The 19,874-nt window shown below is 41.2% G+C and overlaps 1 protein-coding gene and 2 long non-coding RNA genes across 3 annotated transcripts in view; all 3 read left to right on the forward strand.

The window, feature by feature from the left end:
- The window catches only part of MUC19 (mucin 19, oligomeric), a 134,553-nt gene that overhangs the window by 45,603 nt on the left and 69,076 nt on the right, over positions 1 to 19,874 (forward strand). The window contains 1 exon segment of the mRNA XM_064491235.1: positions 15,686 to 15,753. Coding sequence (XP_064347305.1) covers positions 15,686 to 15,753 — 68 coding nt within the window.
- On the forward strand, positions 293 to 9,342 carry LOC135322541 (uncharacterized). The gene is made up of 3 exons (XR_010383213.1): positions 293 to 321; positions 710 to 751; positions 9,304 to 9,342. It is a non-coding gene; the product is annotated as an uncharacterized LOC135322541 (long non-coding RNA).
- Positions 10,194 to 13,244, forward strand: LOC135322540 (uncharacterized). Its single transcript, XR_010383212.1, has 3 exons — positions 10,194 to 10,342; positions 10,627 to 10,695; positions 13,158 to 13,244. It is a non-coding gene; the product is annotated as an uncharacterized LOC135322540 (long non-coding RNA).

Genomic DNA, 19,874 nt, shown 5'->3' on the forward strand with positions numbered 1-19,874 from the left:
AAAAGAAAATTCTATGCTAAATTCTTCTAAAATAATTTACATTTTCTTTTTCACTAACACCAAGGAATTTTAACTTGAATTGAATGACTTGTATGTAAAGCAGTGGCCAGAGGCATACAAGATTGTATCAAAATGTGTGAACATCTGATCTGATAAATGAATTTAACTGTTACAGTTAATCCTTTATTTGCATTCTAGAGATATCTACACATGTCTAAATAAATACTTTTTAATTTTGTCTTTCAACACCATTTTAACATATATTTCCTAATATTTATCTCCTCCTTTGTGTAGCGATTACACTGGTAACCCGTAGCTCAGGTAAGCCATAATTTAATCAACCACAACTTATTCAAGAGGGCATTAAAAAAAAAAATCCAAAACTTCCTTTTGTCATATTATATCTTTGCAATTACACTTTTAGGGGAAGATTTTGTTTTTTTGTTTTGTTTTGTTTTGAAGCTTTTAGAGGAAGAGTTTGGGGAAAAAATGTGATACAAACTTAAGTTTCTTTGAGTTTTCCTTGTGGTCTATGAATTTTAAAACTTTAATTTTACATTTTGACATTTATTTACCTATATGATCAAATTTCTCTGAAACATTAATTTCAAGTTGATCTGTTTTATATATGACCATAGATGTCCTCAGAAACATAATTTTCCTTCTACATGAAACATTATTTTTTTTTTCGTTGTTTTCTCCAATTCAGCGGCTTCCAGTACAAGGATTACATCAAGCAGTGAAATACGAGGTAGGTGAATCAAAAGCCTATAAAATGAAAAATAAAGGTTTTTACATATATTAAAATTGTTTTTAAAATAATAGAATCAACAGAGACACTTGTCTATGTTTAGGACCTTTTTCTTCCCCTAACTGAATGCTGTTTTTCTTCCTTCTGTTATTTATTACTTTCTCTAGTCTGTCTGTCAGTTTTTTTCTCTATATACCTATGTATTTAAAAACATGATATTTTTATTGAGGTAAAATTGACATATAACATTATATTAGCTTCTGGTGTTCAACATAATAATTCCATATTTGTATCTATTGCAAAATGATCACAGTAAGTCTAGGCAGCATCTTTGAAGTCACAGATAATGGTTGCCCAGACTTGTATTTCCAATTACATTTAGTCCCAAGCTGTATAATAGTTAGCATTCAATTGTACTCAATAAATATTTGTAGAATGGGTGATTCTTCTTTTTCCCTGCCCCAAATTTGGAAGTCAGATTTTTTTATTTTGGAACAGAATTTCTGGTGAAGGTTAGACTATTGGTTAGTTGTTATTTATACTGATAAAGCTTATGGTTTATACATTTCATTGATTGGAACTAGTGTATCTTCTCTAGAATACCAAGAGTTAGTGTAAAATCAAGACTACTTTTGGATTATAATTTTATATCATGATATAGAATTATGACTAACTTTGGGTACTTTTGTAATTCTTGGTGCTCTCTGATTTATTTGGTAATTAATATATTGCTTATATTCAAAGGACAAATGTGTGTCTTAAAGTATCACCATGATGGTCTGGAATATCATTTAAATGCCTAAACTGACATGTTTAATTTTTATCAAACTTTCTCTTATGTTGAATATTATTAGCAATGTAAGCACTACTAAATGTAAGTGTAAATTTAGGAAGACTGACACATTTCAGAAATATTTTTCTTTATTCTATAATTGTATACTCATTTCCCAAGGCCTCATAATAATATCATCCCAGTAGCTCTACATTGTTTAATATACACTGCAGAAGGATTTTCTAGCTACATGTTATCTTAGCCATAAACAATGGACTGCATTCCTAATTCTCATTCTGGTTCTGTTTCTAAGACAATTTGGTTCAGTTATATAGCTCTCTTTCCATTAAAATAAAATCATTCATTCAGCTATTAAAACTTTTGAATCTTGAGGCCGTTTAAAGTATTCTTGAAGGTTAATGTGAGGAATTGTATAGGCATGCGTGAGTCACGAGCAGTTTGGTGAATTATTTCAATATGATGCTGTTATCTGCATCCTGTATCAAAAATAGGCACTCAGAACTAAGAAAACTGGTTTGATTTTTTTCCAGTTTATACTTACATTTCCTCACGTTGCTTTTTCTTCCCTACACATTCCGTTTTGAACATAATATTCTGGCAATTTCATTTTGCTGACATTTTGTGTTGTAGCAAGCAAACTTTTCATACAAAACAGAGGATCATGAGCAGATCACCTAGAGTTTTTATGAGCAGCTGATGAAGTGTTAGATGTAAAATGTTTAATTAACCTTAAAATACTACCAAAAAATCTCATCAATTGCTTCCACCCCAGCATTTAAAAAACTGTAAATCTATTGTAGTTTTGAATTATAGGGAAGATTAGCTAGGTGATTTTTTTTCCTGAATTCATTTGGTGGTATTTATGACTTGTAATGCTTAGCCTTACTAAATTCTAATGTTTTATTAAATTTCACTGACATTCTAGCAGACATTTCATGCTCTATACGTATGCTATTAATGCTTTACTAAAATACCGTCTTAGTACTGTATTATAAGATGTAGCTAATAATAACTTTTATTGAAGGCTTACTATATTCTATTCATTATATCAAGTACTTTTCATTCAGTATCTCATTAAATCTCAACAATCCCCTGATTAAATACTATTATTTTCCACTACCCCCTTCCCCTCATCATTCTACAGAGGAGAGGAAACAAGCTTAAGTAATTTTCCCAGTATTACAAAGATCAGAAGAAAAAGGGATTTTCTAGTATGATATACAGAGAAATCAGGGTGGTTTTTCTTTTCCTTATTATCCATGAAAGCCAGAAATTATCATCTCAATGATGTGAGTCATTAAGGCTGCCCCAGCATTATTCTAAAATCAGGAAACCAAAGTAATTATGTTACTGTTGTTACACATGTTAAAATTGTGTAAATGTGCCACAAATCATGTGTATTTTAAATAAATTTTATCAAATAATCCCGATGTATAGAAAACATTGATTATCAAGTTGTCAAATCAATGGTACTTTTTCAGGATTTATTGATACTGTTCATGTAGCTTATCTTGTTGTTGGAATAAACTAGTAAGTGCTTATTTCCCAGGTGAACTGAGGCATGCAAAATTTTGGTTATTAATTCAATTTCAATTTTAAAATAATGATAAGTGGTAGGACTTGGCTGAATTCTTAGCTCCTCATCTACCATCCTGTATCTTCTTTCCCAAGATTATGTCCATATCGTACATAATTTAGAAATTATTCAAATAACTGATTTAGTTTCCTCAAAAATCTCTGCCTTGGAGGCTCAGATCATACCACGTGGTCATCTTTGTTGACTGAAGTAACTGCATAACCATAAATTGTGCTATAACTTCAACTTCAACTTGTACTACAGATTCCTGGACTGGGTACAAAATATTCAGAATAAAATGTGACATTTCTGAATTTTACCAACTGTAAGAGATATGACCACTGTGACTGCCAAAACATACCAATCTACATAAAGTGAGGATGGCAGCCAGTAGCATCTCAGAAAGTATTAGTTGTATGTTTATGGATAGTCTTATTTTGAAGCTCTGAAATAAAAACCAAGTCTCATGTTCTATTGATTTTCATTTTTCATGTTAGAATAAACTTTCATTCTAAAGCATACCTGCATACTTTTCAAAAAACTTGTTCTGTCAATTCATCCAATAATCATCATGTCATAGAAAAAATAAGCAGCTTGAAGTGTTTACTTTTAGAACACTTTTAAAGGAAGTAAGGATCATTTTTGTGGAGCAGTTGTCTTGCACGAATTGTAGCCTTGAAAGTCACATCCCATTTCTTTTACTGACATCAGTGATTTAAAAGTTAAACAGCATTTGACAAATTGTGATGAATCCATAGCTGTGTAATAATGATTTTTATGTTTTTAGCTTGCTAGTGGTGAACACTGCTAGATCAGTGATGAGAGAAATGGATCCCAAAATAAGAGTTTAGTCATCATCACTAGCACATGTCTCATTTCTTTCTAAATATAGCGTGCATCAAGGAAAATATTTAAATTGGTTCTGAAAAGCAGAAGTTTAGTAGTATTTCTGGATATAGTATAGCTACGAAGACACATTCTTTTGAATATGTGTTGCCTCTCCACGAACTGTTTACAGTGGATGGAAGGATTTCTTTCTTAGACATGAGAACCCATTTTCCCCAGAATTTTGGTTCACGGTCTCACTGTTCTAAATGTAATTTCATTTTGGATAATATATTATTATTGCTTTTGAGTAGAACCAGTATGATTAGTGGGTTAATGTATTTAGCCAAAACTTTTCCATTTTTATTTTCTGCATTGTTTGAAGATACCAGTTTGGTGTAAAAAAAAAAAAAACCCTATAATTCTTGAACAAATAGGTAAGATTTATTTCAAAAAGAGACTGCAGAAGGGGACTTTTTGTCGTTATCTTGTTCCCTGGGTAAAGTACTTTTAATCAACTATTGGATCAAACACTTTCCTGTATGAAGTACTTTTCACTGGCTATTAGTTGTTTTGTTTTGTTTTGTTTTATATATAACTTGAAAAGATTGTGCAAGTTATTTTAAAGTTTCTTTCCATAAATTTAAATGACCTTTCTCAGATGGATCAAAGGCATTCCAGCCAGATAGATGGAGAAAGACATAGGTCCTCAGAAGAGGCTTTATGATTTATTTGACTTTACATTCAAGCGTGTTGGGTAGAAGTTGAGCTATGATTTTACTGTTGCACATACCTTTGAGGTAAATATCATAGGCACAAAATGCACTAATGACAAGTTTAGAAAAGTGTTACAGAAAACTTTAAAAACACAAAGGGAGCAATATGCAAAGCTTAAGCTTTTTCTTTTTTTTTCATGCTGTATATATCCATTTTCTTTCCTATGGAGTAAATGCTTTCCAAGGTTTAGACTACCCTGATAGACGGCTAGCCAAACGTTCCAATAAGTATGCTATTTTTAGAAGAAAATTTATGCAATTATTTTTTTTGTTCCTATTTAGATTGACAGATCTTGACACAGAGCTATAATAAGAACAGTTCTAAGTATTTGACACATATTATATCATTTGCTGTAGAAAACTCTATGAAGTGGGTGCCATTATTCTCTTCAACTTACAAATGAGGAAATGGAAGTGCAAAGAGTTATGTGTCCAAGGTTATTTGCTAACAAGCAGCAGAGAGAGGATTAAAATCTGGGATATCGTTTTCTATATTCCAGTCCTAATGCTTCTGTGTTTTGATATTTAAGAAAGAAAATAAAGTTCAATTTAATTTAAGTCAGTTATTGAAGTAGTAGCAATAATTGCAGATTCCAATTTCAAATTGAGATGTGTCAAAATTCATAATTTATTTAGTAAGTTTCTATTAAAAGTAAAAATAGCTCATTGACTAAATGGGGTACTGATTCATATAATTAAAAAGTGGGTTTCTGTTACATAGTAACTTGATATCTTTTTTTAAATTGAAATATAGTTGATTTACAATGTTGTGTTAGTTTCTGGTATACATCACAGTGATTCAGTTATATATACACTCTCTTTCATATTCTTTCTCATTATAGGTTATTACAAGCTATTGAATATAGTTTCCTGTGCTATACAGTATAATTTGATATCTTAAAGTGCATTTTTTCTCAAAAAGTTAAAATCTCAGATTTTTACAATTATAGGTTGTATATCAATTTTATTTGCTTGTATAATGTGCTTATTCTCAAATTGCATCAATCATAGAAAGAAAATAATTGCACCAAGATATCACAGAGAGCCAGCTGAGTGTAGTGGGAAGCAGAAGTTGAAAAATAAGAATTTGATGGGGTGAAAAGGGATAAACTGGGAGTTTGAGATTTGCACAGACTGACTGGTGTATATAAAATAGATAAACAAGTTTATACTGTCTGGCACAGGGAACTATATTTGATATCTTGTAGTAGCTCATGGTGAAAAAGAATATGAAAACAAATATATGTATATTCATGTATGACTGAAGCATTGTGTTGTACTCCAGAAATTGGCACAACATAGTAGACTGACTATAACTCAATTAAAAAATAATAAAAATAAAAATTGAACCTTTTCTTCCACTTGCTAGCTGTATGACCCTAGTTTTAGTCCCTCAAACACTCTGAACATTAATTTTCTCATTTATTAAGAGAATACAATATGAAAGAATATTGTGCAATATATACCTCATGGAACTTGAGAAAAGAGTAAATAAGATCGGACAGCTTAGTGTAATACATAGTAAGTACTCAGTAAAGTCAAAGTTATTGCTAGTAGCATTTTATAAAGAATAATTCATTATATAAATGAACTTACATTTTAGCAGGGGAGTTTAGTGTTTTTTCAGTAATTAAAACCAATTTTATAAATTTAATTTTTTTCAGAAATAAGATATTTTGCAAAAGCTAAACTTTGGCGTACCAAATTTGTTGTTAACTAGGGAAAATGTTATGGGTACTCCTTAAGCTTATCTTTCAAAATTTGTATTAAGTAAAACAAGATCTATTAAAGAAAACTGCAAAATAATCTTTCAGAAAAGATTTTGTAAATTTTATAAAATTTTAAATGGTTCTTAAAAGTAATCAAATCTTACTGGTAACTGGAAAATTAGTCGCAAGATTTTATTTTAATTATTAAGTTTATCATGAGATGAAAAATAAAAGAGGTTAAAAATAATCATGAGGCAAAAATAAATGGACACAGTCACTTTGAAAAATTTTACCTCGTAAAACACAGAACTCAGCATTTTGGTAAAGGCAGCTTTTCCTATTGTTATTTATGTCTTGGCAACAAAGAATCTGAAACACAGTAATTCACACTATCAAGTACTTTAGCATGTATGTCCATTTGCAAATAATAGAAAAATCAGTTGAAATTGTAATGGTTATGGATGTTAAAATTAAGGAGAATAGTAATGCTTTACCCTTCAAGGATGGTAATTAAACCACGAAGAACAGTGTATGTGGATTCTCATGTATTCCTATTAGTAAAAGCTTATCCTTAGTTTTTATTGCTGTTTCATTAGTTTCAGTCTTACCTTTTCTGAAGATCGTTTGTGGGAAAAGGGAGCTATTTCAGAGTAGCCCGAGTGGTTGGTACTCCAATTTGTGACTAGTTTAAATAACTCTGATGGCCCTGATCAAAGATGGGTCCTTGAGATCCACTTTGGAGCATGTTGCCTCATTAGCCACACCAATCACACAGAAAGGACTATAAGTGTGTTTTCTCATTCAGGTGTTAAAAGTATTTGCAATCCCTGCTCTACTGTCTAGGGTGTGCCACTGTGTTCCCCTTAACTCCATGTTGATTCCAACATAGATGTGCAAATTTTGGAAAAGATCGATTCTTCTTTATGGGATAATGGTGTTTTTAATAAAATGCAGTTGTCTTCAGTTTGAAAGAGCTCAAGCTAGGATTGTTGGAATTCTTTAAAGGCTAAATCTGTACTGGGAAATGGAATCTGCATCAAAGTCTTTTGAGGTATTGAGGTCCACCCTGCTGCATCACGACAATCTTGGTGGTCTCTGTGGACCACGGCACAGTGGTCTTTCTATGCTGTTCTTACATCCAAATCAGCAAGATACTTCAATTCAAATGTCCAGTTCCTGTGTTTGTTAGTGACCAAAAAAAAAAAAAAAAAAAAAAAAAAAAAAATCAAGATCTGAATTGATGTGTTTATGGAGTCTGCTTGATGCTAATTTGAAAATTCTTCTCAGCTAAAGCTTGACACTGGAGAATACTCACATAAACCTCTCAAACTACTTAGTATACTTAACACTATATCCATTTTGTGAAGCAATCAGGGGAGATAGGATATTTTATTTGATTTTATAGTCTATAATTTCTAGTCTAATTTATAATATCCCATTAATATGGGGAATGGGGAATGAAACCCATAAACTACAAGAGGTGATGCGTTATACATAGACGCAGCATTACATGAAAAGCTGTATGTACGTCACAATCTTAGGTGCTGGGTGACTTAGATTTTAGTGCCAGCTTTGTCACTGACCAGCAGTGATCTTGAACAATTTACTTACCTTTTCTGAGCTCGATTCTTCATACGCAGAATAGGTATAATATTTTTACTTCATTGATTGATTGAAAGGTGGATTGATTCATTCATTCGACAAACACTTACCAAGCACCTGTTATGTACTAGGCACTTTGACATCATTAGAGATGTAAAAGGGTAAGTTAAAATAGGCATGGCCCCTGCATTTGTAAACCGATAGTCAGGAAGTCTAGTCAGAGAGATGGGTATCAATCAAGTAACTACAAAAGCAAGACTTGCGTCAGTGACAAGAGCTATGAAGTGCTTAAAATGGGGGTAGGGTGGGTAGAGAGGGGAATTTGATCAAGTCAAGATGGTCAGGAAAGGCTGAAGAAAAAAATGATTGAGTTTGAGAACTGAAGTTTAATTAGAAGAGGGAAGGAACCATGTTCAAGTACAGGGAACTGCAAATAGCAGGTCAGAGAGTTTGAAGGGAGGTCAGTGTGTCTGGACAAAAAATGAGGGTCACGTAGACTGTGTGAGACCTTTCTTCTTTTTTAAGTTACAAAATTTTAGAGTGACGCTAGCACGTAAACAATGGATTTCCAGGAATTTTTAATAGAAACTAAGACTGAAATAGAGAAAATAGACTTTTCATTATTTATGAAAACCAGAAATTAACAATGGCTCTTGTTTAAGTCCACAGACCACTTCAGCAAACGTTTAATAAACTCCTACCCTATTCCCGGCAATGCGCAGGCATTGAGAATGCAGAGAAAATACGGGCTCTTCCTTTGGGAGTTTCCTGGTAACTTCAAATTGATCTCCATGAACCTGCTATAACACATCATTAAAAAAAAAAAAAAATTCTAAAAACGATTTCTCCTTCCCTCTGCACCAAGTTCTCATAGACTGACAGCTAATTAGTAGAAAAATATTGAAGGTGCAGATCAGAAATCAGAAATCGAGTGAGATCAGATAAACCACAGACTGCAGAATTAGCCTCTGCTTAGCAGACAATTATCTTTTCATTGTTGGTGAATATTTATTCCATTTACACTGTATTTAGTAGAATTCAGCATAGGTATGTAGTGTACAGACAGCCATATTCACACATGTATACACATACACACTGAAAGAGTAATATTATAATGTCACTATTTTAAAAATGAAAAAAAGGTCTTATTAACTCTCAACACTAAATATATTGCAAACTGACTATATACTGAAAACTAACAAGTGAGCTATCTTTCTAGTATTTCCCCTTGAGGTCAGAAAAATTCACATCATTTCTCTTTTTCTTATCAGGAACAACTCTAAGTTTTCTCAGTGAACCTTTTACTACAGGTTAGTCTATTCCTGGTTTTATATGTGAAAAAATATCTAATGTATAAATTACTTGTAACTGTGTGTTTTTCAGAAAGAATTGATATGAGTTTGACTTTTGAAAAAATATTTCGAACAAGTAGTTCATTGAGCTTTTCCCACTAATTTTAAACTTAAAAAAAGAACTGAATTTGACTTGCTTTTGACCATTTTATATTAAGTGGCTATAATATGGTTTCCAGTTTTATTTTCTTCCTTGTTATTAATATAGCATATCCAACAGTATTAAGTGAGATCAAGCTCAACATTTTTTTAAAAAGAATATAGGATGATAGAAAACATCTGTGTATCTAATGGTATATTTTGCTCTTTTAGGTGCTTTTTTTAAATAAAAGTAACAATTTGGCACTTCATGATAATTAAATTTCACCATTGTTACTGTCATCTCTGGGTGACAATGTGATTAGGGCTTAAGGTTCCATTTATTTGAAGGCAGCCTTGATCAGACAAATGTACAAACACCTAGTGTGACCCAATTTAAGATGCAGATAACATGACTTTGTTAAAAAAAAAAATATGGGCAGAACTAAACCAAAATCTTAGAGGAAAGTAATATTGGAACAAAAATCTTAGGATGCTCACTGGTTCTGTTTTCTATGGTAGGAATTGACTGAACAGTTCAATCACCCACTGGTATTAAATTTCAAATATGCTTTTTTTTTAAAGATTTTTTTTTAACTTTTATAAATGTGTGTGTGTGGGGGGTAGGTTTTTATTTGTTAATTTTATTTTTGAAAGAGGTAGTGGGGATTGAACCCAGGACCTCACGCATGCTGAGCACGTGCTCTACCACTTGAGCTATGCCCTCCCCCTAAATTTTGAATATTCTTGAGATGAGAGGTTCACTTTATGTTTTTCTCAGGCGTTACAACAACTCCAGTTCCCATCACCTCCATGGCTGGAAGTGAGGGCACCACAGGAGCAGGGGGCTCCATCTTCACCAGTCCTGGGAGCTTACCAGGTAAATCAAGTTCAGAACAAAATAGACCAGCCACAGCTAAGAAACTGATTTCAGGCAATGCTGCTCAGGACAGTATTTTACAAAATAAAGGTATCTGACTTAGGTATAATATCCAATTTAGATGTTCTTTGTATGTGATTAAAATGTAGAAGCTTTAAGTTTTGCACAAGTTGCTTTCTCAATGTTTATTATGTTATCACAATTATATAGACCCATCACCTTGAGAGTTGACAGCACCCGTGCACTTTTTTAGCAGGTCTTTGCTTTTTCTTTACCTTCAACAGGGTCAACTGGAGCATCAGCAAGTACAGCCACAGAAGCTGAAGCCACGAGTGACTCAGGCTTCAGAGCAGGTGAGACAAAGAAATGGGGCACATGCTGCCCTTTCCATAGCTTCTTCCCACCAGCCGTCCTCCGTTTCAAGTCAGGAACAACTCTACTCTGGACACGTTAGATTATAGGGGTCTGGTGTCAATACTGTTACCTGGATGACTCTGGAAAAAATTCAGTAATTGATATTTATATGTTAACAAACTATTAGTGACATATTTCTATGGCACACTAAAATTTCTGAATTATGCTCAAATATGTAATATGTAATTTAATCCACATTAACACCGTGATAGTTAGGTGTCTTTTTTTTTTTTTTTTTTTTACCCATGAGGAAGACTATAATAAAAGTTCTCAGAACTGGCAGAGGCAGGATTAGAACCCAGACCTTTAGCCTCCTTGGTCATCGCTCCACAAGTCTGTGATCTGTGCCCAAGAGCAAACATCCAAGAAGAGTCAGTGAGAGCGTGCTTGTCCTTGGGCATCACTGACTAAATTTCAGCTACTGGTGGTTTCATGAATAAAATATTTTTTGACTTCTTTAAATGTAAATGGTTTTGATTAGAAATGAAGAAGTCTGAATTCATCCCCTCTATTACGCAGTCAGTTTACTTTAAGTACCTCTTAAATTTCTTCTTTGAATCACGTGTGCCTCTGCTTTTGCTCAGTTGTTAAACATTTTCCACCTAGTCTGTATGTGTCTACCTTGCTCACCTTCCTCTAACACAGTAGTGCTCAAGGTGTGGTTCCCAGATCAACAGCATCTGTATCTCCTGGGATGTTTTTAGGAACACAAAATTTGGGGGCCACCTGTTCAAAGAGAATCAGAAGCTCTTAGCATGGAGTCCAGCAAACAGTGTATTAACAAGCCCTTTATGCAATCAATGAGTGTCAGTTTGGGGAATTTTCCCAGTCTCTCCCCACTTCGTCTCAATTGACACTTTAGTCAATACCACACAAGAATGAACTTTCCAAAACTCAACTGTCATCATATCATGCCACTACTTAAAATCTTTCTACTTTTTGGATTGATTTTAGGATAGATCAGAACTTCTTTATGTACCATTAAAAGCTATTTCTTTAGCATATCATGGAACTTCTCTTTATGCATTTTTAACATTTTTTATTGAGTTATAGTCATTTTAAAATTTTGTGTCAAATTCCAGTGTAGAGCACAATTTTTCTGTTATACATGAGCATACATATATTCATTGCCACATTTTTTTTCACTATGAGCTACCACAAGATCTTGTATATATTTCCCTGTGCTTTACAGTATAATCTTGTTTATCTGTTCTACATTTTGAAGTCCCAGTCTGTCCCTTCCTCCCCCCGCCCCCTTGGCAACTACAAGTTTATATTCTATGTCTGAGACTGTTTCTGTTTTGTATTTATGGTTTTTTTTTTGTTTTTCTTTATACATTTTTTAACTAATCCATAGCTGGACTTTACTATTCTTACTTACATTTACTTTTCCCTTAATAAATTTATTGACTTAAAATTTAGGTATTAAATACTTCTTGGAATAAGCTACAGTTTACATAAAAATAATATGTTGAAAGGTACAAGCTACAGCAGCACAAATTAAGAAACAATTTAATTCCAATTAGATCAGTGAGTTGACTGAAATTTTAGGGTGATGATTATTTAGTGTCTGTTTTCTAAAATTTGAATCAGAATTATTTGGGTGATAATCAGATGTCAGTCAGCTATCTTCTGTGGTTATCAGGCAGTAAGTACAGGGGTCTTGAGCAGGGCTTCTATAAGTTTGGTCTGCAGTTGAGTCCAATAGAGAACTGTTTGTTACTGGTCCATGATGTGGTAAGAACTGAAACAGCGAACAAGTATTTAGAAACAAGTATATTATATTTAGAAATATAAAATCTGACTCAGCAATTTTATATTTGCTTGAATAAAAGCTTATGTTTTGCAAGGATTATTTTTTTTAATTTCATTTCTCTACTTTCATGGCATTTTCCCAAAGTATCAATATACAGCAGGTGGGGAAGAGGGGTATAGCTAGTGGTAGAGTACGTGCCTAGCATGCACAAGGCTCCGGGTTCAATCCCCAGGACCTCCATTAAACATAAATAAATAAATGAATGAATGAATGAATGAATGAATAAATAAAACTAATCCCCCCCAAAGAAAAAAAAATATATAGATACACACACACACACACACACACACACACACACATACACACACACACACACACACACATACAGCCGATGGTAAATTTTACACAGTTGTTCTTTTACCACAGATTGTCTGAAAAGCACAGGTTGGTGTATGAATGGGGGTCTAGATGGCCTGGGATTGGCTCCTGGATCTGCTGCCAACTGGCTGGGTGGCCCAGAGTCAGTCACTTAACTACATCTGTTACATGGAAGTCGAACTATTACCTGCCTCAGAGGATTTATGGATTATGTGAATTGATCTATGTCTAGGGTATTTTTCAAACTGCTTTTTTTTTTCTTATCAGGAGGAACAGGAGCTCCTACGGCACCAGCGACAGGAGGAGAGGAATACAGCACATCCATGGAACCAAGCACAGGAGCAACGAGCCCAGGGGGATCAGGCAAGCCGGGGGGCCCCTATTCGAGTTTTCAGTACCTAACTGAATGCCTGACTTGATAAGTATCTGGCAGATATCTAGTAAGTAAATAAATGAATAGGAACTCCCAGTCTGGTAAAGGATCAAGAGGCTTTATTCTTATAAGTGAGGTAAAAAAATAACAGGCTGTGTGAAAGAGAACCTTCCAGAAGATTGGAATTATGGGAGACAGTGGGCTATTTGCTGCTATATTCAAATAGTGAACTTTGCTGGAAACACACCCATACACACACACACGCGTGCGCGAACACCACTGTGCAGATCCATATATCTACAAATCCAAGGCTTCTATCTTCATTTGTTCCCTTAGTAGAATTCTTCACATAAGAATTTGGAGCTTGCTAGGTTATGCTAAGTTGTTGCAGAATTAGTTCCATTAGGTTAAGGCCAGGAGGAGGTAGAGGCATTTTGTAAAAGAGTTAAGCATGTAGAAGATGTTTTAAAATCATTGGATGTGGATTCCAGAGAACCTAACAAAAGTAATTGTGATAGACAAAGGGCTGTGGACAGAGTAGGAGCTTAGCATAAAAGAGACAAAGCCCAGTATGGGCTTGGAATGCCACAGCTGATAAAGGAAACTAAAATGTAGCCTTGACTCAGTGTCCAAGGAAGGCAGGGTATGAAGTAAGGTGGGATTAACTGCTTCAAGACCTCAAACAGAGTATTAATTTAAAGTTACTTGACCGAGAATAAAGTTAGATTTTAGAGTCAATCAGGGTTAGCTTGTAGATGGGAAACTAGTCTGTGGAAAAGTGAAAGAGCGTGACTTGGCTGGTGGGAAGTTCCCTTAAACTGAGCTCAGGAAAGAAGCTTCTGATACTCAGACACCAGACAGGCCTAGTGGGTGTGGCATAATCTGTAGGAAGGTAGGTACAGGAAACTTCTGAAGACATTTTAGATGTCAATTTCCAAATATATATCCCTAGTCATGGCTTCTCTGGAACTCTAAATTTATGCTCAATTGATAACTTATCATTTCCATTTGGATGTCTAATAGACATCTCAGATTTAGCGTGAGCTAAACAGAATTCTAGGTTTACTTTCATACCCACATCTGTTCTCCCGGTCTATCCCATATCGATAAATGGTATCCTCACTAACTTGGTCTACTCAGGAAAGAATTTTAAAGTTATGCTTGAAACCTCTCTTTTTTATTTTACACTTACCAAAACAAACAAGGGCTGTTAATTCTACTTTTAAAACATATCCTGAATCCATCCATTGAACTCAATCTCCTTTATTACCATTCTAGCCCAAGGTGCTAATATATTCTCTGGATTCCAAAAATCACCTCATACTGTCTAACAATTTCTATTATACACTCTTGATCATATATTCTCTACAGAGTAGAAGGAGAGATCTTTCAATATATGTAAACATATCACACTTCGGCATAAAATTATATCCCATTGCATTTAGAAAAATGTCCGATTTCCCTCTCCCCCTTGATTCACAATAACTTGTTGAATTTTACATATATATGGCCTCACCTTCCAGTGCTCACCTGCTAAACTCCCATAATGTCTATATATTCATCTAGCTCTGCTTCTCTAGTGTCTATAGCTCATTTTTAGCATATTTTGCATTGCCTGTTCCCACTACCTCCAGTGATATTTCTCTAGAGTTTGACATAGCAGTCTGATTCTTGCCAGATCTCAAAGTCAATGACAACATACTTTTAGAGAGATCTTTGCTAGATAGCTAGTCTAAAACAGAACCCCAGATGCTCGATATTGCCTCACTTCATGTTAGTGCTCCGATGAATTTCTTCTTGTGATTCGTGTGATTGATTGCGGAGTAAATTTATTGTATTACTTCATGCCACTCCACTTCAAATAGAGTGTCCTATGGGAGCAAAGAATTAGATACTTACGAACTATATCAATTTAGAAAAGCTAATTAAATTATCTCCCCTTAGATTGTTCTGTATTAGAAGGGAAAGTAATACTACCTATGTCTTAGGGCTCTTCTGATGAAAATTAGGGTAACAATTAAAAATAGTAGAGAAATTACATGACATATAATATACTACTAAAAGCTAGACAATTAAAAAAGTCATAAACAACTTAATAATGAATAAATCGAAGAAAGTAAACTATACAAAAAGGAAAGGTAGCTGAATATTATGGCTGTGGGACTGCAGATGAAGATGAATGAAACCTAAATGGGAGGAAGAATAGACTATCAGGAATTATTTTACATCAGGATTGAGTGATCTCTCAAATACTGTATTTTTATTACAACTTTAACAGGAACGACTGGAAAACCTGTTGAAGGAATAACAAAAACTCCAATAACAAATGGAGGAATAAAAACAAATGGAACATCACATGGAATCACAAGGACAACTGTATCAAAAGGTCAACTAACAGGAGCAACTGGCACCTCCGCTTTAGGCTCAGGCACAAGCGGACCGTCACCTGCAGCGGCATCCGGGGCACCGGGAGGAACGTCCGCTGAAGCGGTAGGAACCACCGGAGCAGGAGGTGAAGTGACAGGAACAGCTGGAGTCCCCGGCGCAGGCTCCCGGGCCACTGAAGCGTCGTCCGGCGTACCAGGGAGGACGGGAGCATCGTCTGCAGTACCAGGGGCAACGGTGTCATCAGCTGGACTGCCAGCAACGACTCGGGTCTCCGTGGCAGGCGCAGGGACCACTGGACCAGCCGCTGGAGGAGAATCACGGGCCACAGGACCGGGAGAGGGAGGCTCGTCCACCGCTGGGTCGCCAGGTGCTGCTACCGGGACCAGGGGAGCGGGGGCCTCTGGGACAGCTGCGCCAGCTGTCACAGGCTCGGGGGCAGCTGCCCCATCATCTGGAGGAGCAGCGACCACCGTTGCTGCAGGGTCGGGAACAAGCGGACCTGCAGGTGAGGAAGGAGCGAGGACAAGTGGCTCACCGTCTGGAGCGGCTGGGACCACGCCAGTCTCTGCCGTAGGGTCAGGAGCAACGAGCGCCTCGGGTGTCGGTTCGAGGGCCACTCAGCCGTCCTCTGGAGTCGTATCAGGGACAGCGGGAGTGCCAGCTGGAGCCGCGGGGACAACTGTCTCAGCCGGCGGGCTGAGCGGAGCGACCAGCGCCTCCGCCTTAGGCTCAGGCACAAGCGGACCGTCGCCTGCAGCGGCATCCGGGGCACCGGGAGGAACGTCCGCTGAAGCGGTAGGAACCACCGGAGCAGGAGGTGAAGTGACAGGAACAGCTGGAGTCCCCGGCGCAGGCTCCCGGGCCACTGAAGCGTCGTCCGGCGTACCAGGGAGGACGGGAGCATCGCCTGCAGTACCAGGGGCAACGGTGTCATCAGCTGGACTGCCAGCAACGACTCGGGTCTCCGTGGCAGGCGCAGGGACCACTGGACCAGCCGCTGGAGGAGAATCACGGGCCACAGGACCGGGAGAGGGAGGCTCGTCCACCGCTGGGTCGCCAGGTGCTGCTACCGGGACCAGGGGAGCGGGGGCCTCTGGGACAGCTGCGCCAGCTGTCACAGGCTCGGGGGCAGCTGCCCCATCATCTGGAGGAGCAGCGACCACCGTTGCTGCAGGGTCGGGAACAAGCGGACCTGCAGGTGAGGAAGGAGCGAGGACAAGTGGCTCACCGTCTGGAGCGGCTGGGACCACGCCAGTCTCTGCCGTAGGGTCAGGAGCAACGAGCGCCTCGGGTGTCGGTTCGAGGGCCACTCAGCCGTCCTCTGGAGTCGTATCAGGGACAGCGGGAGTGCCAGCTGGAGCCGCGGGGACAACTGTCTCAGCCGGCGGGCTGAGCGGAGCGACCAGCGCCTCCGCCTTAGGCTCAGGCACAAGCGGACCGTCGCCTGCAGCGGCATCCGGGGCACCGGGAGGAACGTCCGCTGAAGCGGTAGGAACCACCGGAGCAGGAGGTGAAGTGACAGGAACAGCTGGAGTCCCCGGCGCAGGCTCCCGGGCCACTGAAGCGTCGTCCGGCGTACCAGGGAGGACGGGAGCATCGTCTGCAGTACCAGGGGCAACGGTGTCATCAGCTGGACTGCCAGCAACGACTCGGGTCTCCGTGGCAGGCGCAGGGACCACTGGACCAGCCGCTGGAGGAGAATCACGGGCCACAGGACCGGGAGAGGGAGGCTCGTCCACCGCTGGGTCGCCAGGTGCTGCTACCGGGACCAGGGGAGCGGGGGCCTCTGGGACAGCTGCGCCAGCTGTCACAGGCTCGGGGGCAGCTGCCCCATCATCTGGAGGAGCAGCGACCACCGTTGCTGCAGGGTCGGGAACAAGCGGACCTGCAGGTGAGGAAGGAGCGAGGACAAGTGGCTCACCGTCTGGAGCGGCTGGGACCACGCCAGTCTCTGCCGTAGGGTCAGGAGCAACGAGCGCCTCGGGTGTCGGTTCGAGGGCCACTCAGCCGTCCTCTGGAGTCGTATCAGGGACAGCGGGAGTGCCAGCTGGAGCCGCGGGGACAACTGTCTCAGCCGGCGGGCTGAGCGGAGCGACCAGCGCCTCCGCCTTAGGCTCAGGCACAAGCGGACCGTCGCCTGCAGCGGCATCCGGGGCACCGGGAGGAACGTCCGCTGAAGCGGTAGGAACCACCGGAGCAGGAGGTGAAGTGACAGGAACAGCTGGAGTCCCCGGCGCAGGCTCCCGGGCCACTGAAGCGTCGTCCGGCGTACCAGGGAGGACGGGAGCATCGTCTGCAGTACCAGGGGCAACGGTGTCATCAGCTGGACTGCCAGCAACGACTCGGGTCTCCGTGGCAGGCGCAGGGACCACTGGACCAGCCGCTGGAGGAGAATCACGGGCCACAGGACCGGGAGAGGGAGGCTCGTCCACCGCTGGGTCGCCAGGTGCTGCTACCGGGACCAGGGGAGCGGGGGCCTCTGGGACAGCTGCGCCAGCTGTCACAGGCTCGGGGGCAGCTGCCCCATCATCTGGAGGAGCAGCGACCACCGTTGCTGCAGGGTCGGGAACAAGCGGACCTGCAGGTGAGGAAGGAGCGAGGACAAGTGGCTCACCGTCTGGAGCGGCTGGGACCACGCCAGTCTCTGCCGTAGGGTCAGGAGCAACGAGCGCCTCGGGTGTCGGTTCGAGGGCCACTCAGCCGTCCTCTGGAGTCGTATCAGGGACAGCGGGAGTGCCAGCTGGAGCCGCGGGGACAACTGTCTCAGCCGGCGGGCTGAGCGGAGCGACCAGCGCCTCCGCCTTAGGCTCAGGCACAAGCGGACCGTCGCCTGCAGCGGCATCCGGGGCACCGGGAGGAACGTCCGCTGAAGCGGTAGGAACCACCGGAGCAGGAGGTGAAGTGACAGGAACAGCTGGAGTCCCCGGCGCAGGCTCCCGGGCCACTGAAGCGTCGTCCGGCGTACCAGGGAGGACGGGAGCATCGTCTGCAGTACCAGGGGCAACGGTGTCATCAGCTGGACTGCCAGCAACGACTCGGGTCTCCGTGGCAGGCGCAGGGACCACTGGACCAGCCGCTGGAGGAGAATCACGGGCCACAGGACCGGGAGAGGGAGGCTCGTCCACCGCTGGGTCGCCAGGTGCTGCTACCGGGACCAGGGGAGCGGGGGCCTCTGGGACAGCTGCGCCAGCTGTCACAGGCTCGGGGGCAGCTGCCCCATCATCTGGAGGAGCAGCGACCACCGTTGCTGCAGGGTCGGGAACAAGCGGACCTGCAGGTGAGGAAGGAGCGAGGACAAGTGGCTCACCGTCTGGAGCGGCTGGGACCACGCCAGTCTCTGCCGTAGGGTCAGGAGCAACGAGCGCCTCGGGTGTCGGTTCGAGGGCCACTCAGCCGTCCTCTGGAGTCGTATCAGGGACAGCGGGAGTGCCAGCTGGAGCCGCGGGGACAACTGTCTCAGCCGGCGGGCTGAGCGGAGCGACCAGCGCCTCCGCCTTAGGCTCAGGCACAAGCGGACCGTCGCCTGCAGCGGCATCCGGGGCACCGGGAGGAACGTCCGCTGAAGCGGTAGGAACCACCGGAGCAGGAGGTGAAGTGACAGGAACAGCTGGAGTCCCCGGCGCAGGCTCCCGGGCCACTGAAGCGTCGTCCGGCGTACCAGGGAGGACGGGAGCATCGTCTGCAGTACCAGGGGCAACGGTGTCATCAGCTGGACTGCCAGCAACGACTCGGGTCTCCGTGGCAGGCGCAGGGACCACTGGACCAGCCGCTGGAGGAGAATCACGGGCCACAGGACCGGGAGAGGGAGGCTCGTCCACCGCTGGGTCGCCAGGTGCTGCTACCGGGACCAGGGGAGCGGGGGCCTCTGGGACAGCTGCGCCAGCTGTCACAGGCTCGGGGGCAGCTGCCCCATCATCTGGAGGAGCAGCGACCACCGTTGCTGCAGGGTCGGGAACAAGCGGACCTGCAGGTGAGGAAGGAGCGAGGACAAGTGGCTCACCGTCTGGAGCGGCTGGGACCACGCCAGTCTCTGCCGTAGGGTCAGGAGCAACGAGCGCCTCGGGTGTCGGTTCGAGGGCCACTCAGCCGTCCTCTGGAGTCGTATCAGGGACAGCGGGAGTGCCAGCTGGAGCCGCGGGGACAACTGTCTCAGCCGGCGGGCTGAGCGGAGCGACCAGCGCCTCCGCCTTAGGCTCAGGCACAAGCGGACCGTCGCCTGCAGC

Source organism: Camelus dromedarius, chromosome 11, assembly GCF_036321535.1.
Source record: "Camelus dromedarius isolate mCamDro1 chromosome 11, mCamDro1.pat, whole genome shotgun sequence".
Classification (NCBI taxonomy): domain Eukaryota; kingdom Metazoa; phylum Chordata; class Mammalia; order Artiodactyla; family Camelidae; genus Camelus; species Camelus dromedarius.